The following is a 7363-nucleotide window of genomic DNA, read 5'->3' on the forward strand; positions in this document are numbered from 1 at the left end:
TTAAACACCCTCTTCCTCAATGCTTGTCCGCAATAGTGTATAAAATTGGTATGATGTGGTACAGAGCTGTAAAAATATAATAAAAAGTATCTGTGAAATCTTATTGTAATCTATGACATATGTCCTACCGACTTAAAACTATCCATTGATATCTCGAAGAATTTAAAAGCCGTCAAGCGCGCATAACGCTGAGCACGTGCTATGGGTAGAACTAGCATTCGCATATACTTGTAATTGGCATCGTACCAGGGATGATTGTAGAACGCATCACTTATACCAGTGCTCTTTAGTTTAGATGAAATGTGATATGTTCAAGGAAAATTTCAAGGAAAATGTTTTTTGGTCTTTTTTTTTTAATTACCAAATCTTTCATGTTATTGCCGAAATATGAGACGAAAAAGACCTGCACTATGGTTGAAACAAGAAAACCGATAAACTTAATGACGATTACAGCCTCCGAGCCCATTGCTATTTGAAGACCTATAAGGCAAAGTACCAAGCATGATCCGACATAGTTGAGAAGTGTGGCCACGCCGAAAGTGTTATCGATTCGCTCAGCATAACTGAAAGAATATGCAAGAAAACAACTATAACTAATAGAAAAGAGCAGAACTTTCAACATTTTGTGTATACTAGATATCAAATGGAGGAACCGTATGCCAAAACTTGTTCGCAAAATTTTAATTTTTTCGATGAACACTAGTTCACTGATCACTTGGCAGTCCCGCTTACAAACTAATATTCACAATCGGTTGTTCAATAGAAATTTTCATTTGAATATAGCTAAAATTGTTCCGGCTAAAGCTGCGAATTGACCAAGACACATATGTATCTATAGTGTCCTTAGATCATCTGTAAGTGTGACTTTTGTAAACTTTCGAATACTTTCAAAGAAAAATCTTATTCGAAGCGCTCAATTAGATCAGGTGCAATTGTGTTTTCTAAATACTGTTATCCAAAGCTACTAAAATCGTTAATTAAATTACAAGGAACGGGCCCTTGAGCATCATCCAATTTAATAAAATTTCGTTTGTGAATTTACTTACTTCAACATTTCATTGTGATATACCATCAAAGGTCCGAGCACTTTCATGTCAGCATCCGTACCGGTAGGTTGAAAACTCTCTATTTTATAAATCAAATATCCGAAATGCATGTTAACCAAGTGCACCATGGAGATGAGCAATAAGTCACCACTCAAAAATAATAGTGACACATGGAATGCCCCACAACATTGTAGAAGATATGAAATCGCATAAGCTATTGGTTGATTTATATCATAGAAATAGGTCATCATGAAAGGTAACGTGAAGTCAAAACTTTTATTTTTATCCTCACGGCTTACATAACCATGTATCGATGCTATCAGTGGATGAACAACAAATATTGATGTTATACTTAAATGCCATATTGACAAATATTTATTGGATATATTAATTGTTCTGAAGTATGGCACTAATTGGTAAGCCGCACGCTCTTCCGCCGTTTTTGGATGTTTGGCAATTAAACCCTTAAGTATAGACTCGATTTCATGTCGAAAACAGACCATTGTACCGCCCTTCATCAGAGCATTCAGCGTGAATCCCCAAAATAAAACAAACTCAGTTATATCCAGTAAGGTTTCCAAATCTTCGTAGACGACGTAGAGCAACATGCTTGTAAAATTGAAAATCGAAAAAACCGTGAATAATCCCAGTAGTGTTGTTTGTAGTTTGGTTATTGACTCATCCGGTGTCCATTTGAAAAGTTTTACACCCAAACATTTTATTAGAAAAAATGGTATATTAACGAAATCCGATACAGATGGTACGAATTCACTGCTTTTGAATATCGGTGTCATTGTGATTAAAACTAAGAGACACTTGCGAATTGTTGAAAGTAAACGGTAGAAAAGGCTTTTATACAGTGTGGGAGGAAAGTACGCAGCAAAAGGCGCCGTTTGAAGGAAATGTGGAGTTAAAGGCAAATATGATTCATTTTAGTTCCTTCAGCTACACTTTTCAGCATATAATATTGTATGTAATTATAATATAATTACTATGCAGCAATAATATATTATATGTATATATTATTCGAATACTGTTTAAGACAATATAAGACTTTATAGAGAATTACTTTTTTAATGACTATATTAATACCTATCAAATATCCGTTATTTATATATTTTCTTGATATCCGTTCAAAGTCAAAAAAGTCTTTGCGTATCTTGTTTATAGATGCCGTTGCAGTCGTATATTTCCAGTGCTATCAATTAAATAACATCATACCATATAGTGTTGGAAAGGTGAGATTTTATGCTTCATTTAGCCAAAGTAAATTAAATTCGTGACAGTTGAAAAAAGTTACAACGGTTCCAAAGTTAGTGAAAATAGTGAAGAAATTTGCTATATTTTGAAACTTTTGTATAAAAAAGGCAAGTCACCAATGAAATTTGTGAAGTTTACGGAGATGGTGCCGTATCAGTTCGTGTAGCACAACAATGGTGCGATTTACACTGATGAAAGTTTTACACTGATGGAATAATGTCTCTAGCGGAAAAATGGCAAAAAGTGGTTGATCAAAATGGTACATATTTATTTATTTATTTATTATTTAGTATAAAAATAAAAAAAGTTGAAGTTTGATTAGAAATACGAAAAGACTTTTTCGAACACGCAAATAATGAATGCATAGGTTCTACCTTATACACTCAGTTTTGATGTCAAAGAGTTTGGATCAGTCGGCTTTGGCATCTTTTTCTCGAAACTGCATTCTTTAAGTCTGGTGACTACGGTACTTGTACTTCATCATAATGGGTTTTCTAGCCCCCTAGCTCTTTCTGTCTACGCATCTGCAAAGTAATTATGAAGCGAAATAATTTGACCGTTTTTATAAAATATAATGTGTTTAATTGAAGTTCATTGCGAGAGACATGGAAATAACATCAGCTGTTTGATTTTAAATAACTATCTTAAAATTGTGAAACAAATTAAATCATTATATAATAATTATTGAGGGACGATAAAATGTTAATATTTGCATAATATAATGTACAATATAATGTATAATAGAAAGAGGTCTCAAATAGTAAATAAAGAAAGCAAGAAAATATTGTGCGTAGCTGCGCCCTCTAATATGTTTAATGTGCAAATCTCCAAAACTACTAAAGCCGATACAACCGTATTCGCCTAGCATGAATATTATAAGAACTACTACCGATAGTGTGAGAATGGATGAAATCGGATAAAAGCCCCGCTTATTCCCCATATAACAGTACTTTTCAAAACTACTGAAAGCGCGATAAATCGATAACTATATCAATCAATACTTCCCAGAGCCCCCATATACTTAACATAAAGATTTTAGAACTTCCTGTTGACGTTATGCTGGATATATCGGTCAATACTTGCGTTATCTCAATGAGATTTTCAGAGCATATTTGACTAATAACTATATATCATTTTGCCTAAAATGGACATAATTGGGCGAAAACTTGACCTAGCTCCTATATAACCATTACCAGGATTTTCAAACATCCATTTTGTATAATGACTATGTATAATGATTTTGATTTTTCTAACAACCCTTATGCCGAATATATATAGGTCAGTGTATAAGTTATATATGGTGTATGCATAAGTAAAATTGCGTAGATTCCGATCCTCTGGTTGACGTTTTCATCATGAGGTATTTCCCTGGCTTTGATTAATGCAAGTTGCAAGAGCATAAAATGTTCGGTTGTACCCGAACTTAGCCATTTCTTACTTGCAAATAATAATTTTAGGACTAATAACACTGGTCTACAAAGATTCTGTTGTCTTAGATATACGAATAGTTTTGGATACGCTCTCTCTCTCGTTTACTTTAATGTCTTTACTTTCATTTTACATAACAAAAATTAGAAATCATGAAACAAAATATTGTGTAGCATCACAGTAAATAGAGAGAAATATGTTTTACATGTATTCTCGTATTTCAGGACCAACAAAGAGATCCTCATTCAGCTTTTTCATAATAAGCTCGGAAATTTTCTACAAATGTCTCTAAAATATATCCTTTCACGTCCACGCTTTGATAAATTGGTGTGTCACTCTTAACATGTCCAGGTTGCATATTACTGAGTTTATCTTGACAAAAGTAACTTTAGTGTTGATGTCTTATGTGTCCCCGCCTGTGCCGAACTATATTCTACCGAACGTCGTGATGCGAAAATTTATAATAACAATGCCCTTACAAAGGTTATGTTCAAAACTATTAAAAGTAACAAACGTTTAAAGAAAAAGCAATCCTTTAAAGCAATCTACTTTACCGCGAAGAAATTTGCTTTGAAATCGGCTTAAAAATTGGACAGTGTGCTTACCGCCACTCTTTTGTGTGTCAATTACTCAACTCATTTCTACCGAACTCATTACATAACATTATATGAACTTCTCATATCTCCGATGAATACATGGAATTGGACTACAACAAGGCCCATATTCCATGTAACACAATACTAAATTGCGTCAATCTTCAGTGAAAATAGCCGAATAAAACGAGAAGCCAACATTGTCTAGGTATGGCGGTTCTCAAATCGAATAAATACTTCCTCTAAAGTAGACCCCATATACTTTATTGTAATTTTAGGACACCCAGTGTGTTCATTTGTCAATATGAAAGATAGCTTAGCAAACTTAAATGAAAATGCTTTCCTAGGTATACAGATGTATGACTAATGAGTAATACCTCTGTATTCTTCTATGCCAAATATATCAGTCAATGTGTGAAATTGTGTGGAAACATATTCTCAAAAGTATATTAAATCAGTCCAGTCCTATATATTCCAAAAATAAATTTTTTACTTTCCGGTTGACTTTTATTGTATATACCAAAAATATTAACTGCCTAGGAATTGCCATAATTGCTTTCTATTCTGTCTGGTCTGCAATTTAAACAAAATATTTTATATAAATAAATCCTGTGATAATCTAATCAAAGACAGCAACACATCAACTTAGCATAATAAAGATTAAGGTATGATTCGGGTTTCCCTAATTTTCCAGGCTCTCTTATAAAACGAATGCAGCAAAACTTTTCAACATTTAAGATATTATTTTCTTTCACAAAATTAATTTCAGTATATGCCTGAAACCTTACAACTTTCAAAAATAATAGACACATATATTTTTTGAGATTACTATTTTAAAAATATCTCTGCGATTACCCAGAATAAATTCCGCTCAATTTCTATGCATCTAACTATCCTCTTCTTCCATGCTTGTCCGCAGAAGTGTAAAAAATTGATAAGAAGTTGTACAGAGCTATGGAAATAAGGAATATACAAGTAAAGTAGCTTATTACAGCGTATAATATATTTATGTCTTACCGACTTAAAACTATCCATTGAGATTTCGAAGAATTTAAAAGCCGTCAAGTGAGCATAACGCTGAGAACGTGCTATGGGTAGAACTAGCATTCGCATATACTTGTAATTGGCATCGTACCAGGGATGATTGTAGAACGCATCACTTATACCAGTGCTCTTTAGTTTAGATGAAATGTGATATGTTCAAGGAAAATTTCAAGGAAAATGTTTTTTGGTCTTTTTTTTTTAATTACCAAATCTTTCATGTTATTGCCGAAATATGAGACGAAAAAGACCTGCACTATGGTTGAAACAAGAAAACCGATAAACTTAATGACGATTACAGCCTCCGAGCCCATTGCTATTTGAAGACCTATAAGGCAAAGTACCAAGCATGATCCGACATAGTTGAGAAGTGTGGCCACGCCGAAAGTGTTATCGATTCGCTCAGCATAACTGAAAGAATATGCAAGAAAACAACTATAACTAATAGAAAAGAGCAGAACTTTCAACATTTTGTGTATACTAGATATCAAATGGAGGAACCGTATGCCAAAACTTGTTCGCAAAATTTTAATTTTTTCGATGAACACTAGTTCACTGATCACTTGGCAGTCCCGCTTACAAACTAATATTCACAATCGGTTGTTCAATAGAAATTTTCATTTGAATATAGCTAAAATTGTTCCGGCTAAAGCTGCGAATTGACCAAGACACATATGTATCTATAGTGTCCTTAGATCATCTGTAAGTGTGACTTTTGTAAACTTTCGAATACTTTCAAAGAAAAATCTTATTCGAAGCGCTCAATTAGATCAGGTGCAATTGTGTTTTCTAAATACTGTTATCCAAAGCTACTAAAATCGTTAATTAAATTACAAGGAACGGGCCCTTGAGCATCATCCAATTTAATAAAATTTCGTTTGTGAATTTACTTACTTCAACATTTCATTGTGATATACCATCAAAGGTCCGAGCACTTTCATGTCAGCATCCGTACCGGTAGGTTGAAAACTCTCTATTTTATAAATCAAATATCCGAAATGCATGTTAACCAAGTGCACCATGGAGATGAGCAATAAGTCACCACTCAAAAATAATAGTGACACATGGAATGCCCCACAACATTGTAGAAGATATGAAATCGCATAAGCTATTGGTTGATTTATATCATAGAAATAGGTCATCATGAAAGGTAACGTGAAGTCAAAACTTTTATTTTTATCCTCACGGCTTACATAACCATGTATCGATGCTATCAGTGGATGAACAACAAATATTGATGTTATACTTAAATGCCATATTGACAAATATTTATTGGATATATTAATTGTTCTGAAGTATGGCACTAATTGGTAAGCCGCACGCTCTTCCGCCGTTTTTGGATGTTTGGCAATTAAACCCTTAAGTATAGACTCGATTTCATGTCGAAAACAGACCATTGTACCGCCCTTCATCATTGCATTGAGCGCAAAACCCCAAAACAGTATAAACTCAGTTATATCTAGAGAAGTCTCTAACTGATCTTTGATGACGAAGAGCAACATGCTTGTGAAATTGAAGGTAGCAAAAATGCAAAATGTTCCTAGTAAGATTATTTGCAGTTTGCTATTCGGTTCATCCGGTATCCATTTGAAAAGTTTTGCGCCCATAAATTTTATTTGAAATAATGGAATATCTACAAAATCCGGTACAGTCGGTGCGGGTTCACTGCTCTTGAATGACGGCATTATCGTGAGTAAAACTAAGTGAAACGGTTTAAGGAGAACTGTTGAAAGGAGTTGCTGTTATTGGCCTTTATACCACAGTTGAAGCAAGTATTAAACAAAAGGCGTCAGTTGAAATGGGTGCGCTCTATAAAACTATGATTGCAGAAGTGGCAACATTTTGAAGGCAATGAAGCATTTAAGTAATAAAAGGCGAATCTATAATACAAATGCAAAACTTGCTTCTTTTGAAAATATCTAAAAGTCATATTTTACATTTAAATTTGAAAGGGAACTATAACATATAGTGTTGTGAAATAACTTTTATACAGAG

General features: G+C 33.6%; 2 protein-coding genes across 2 annotated transcripts; both read right to left on the reverse strand.

Moving 5' to 3' along the window:
- Positions 1-1840, reverse strand: LOC108972706 (odorant receptor 67c-like). Its single transcript, XM_018939421.1, has 4 exons — positions 1047-1840; positions 362-563; positions 129-284; positions 1-66 (listed from the first exon to the last, which is right to left on the reverse strand). Exons 1-4 carry the CDS (start codon positions 1838-1840, stop codon positions 1-3), a joined length of 1218 nt encoding a protein of 405 aa, XP_018794966.1.
- Positions 1841-5213: 3373 nt separating this feature from the next.
- Positions 5214-7053, reverse strand: LOC108972729 (odorant receptor 67c-like). The gene is made up of 4 exons (XM_018939467.1): positions 6263-7053; positions 5578-5779; positions 5345-5500; positions 5214-5279 (listed from the first exon to the last, which is right to left on the reverse strand). The coding sequence occupies exons 1-4, from the start codon at positions 7051-7053 to the stop codon at positions 5214-5216; spliced, it is 1215 nt and encodes a 404-aa protein (XP_018795012.1).
- Positions 7054-7363: the final 310 nt, after the last annotated feature.

This window comes from Bactrocera latifrons, unplaced genomic scaffold (genome assembly GCF_001853355.1).
Source record: "Bactrocera latifrons isolate USDA-ARS-PBARC rearing strain unplaced genomic scaffold, ASM185335v1 scaffold_42, whole genome shotgun sequence".
Taxonomy (NCBI): domain Eukaryota; kingdom Metazoa; phylum Arthropoda; class Insecta; order Diptera; family Tephritidae; genus Bactrocera; species Bactrocera latifrons.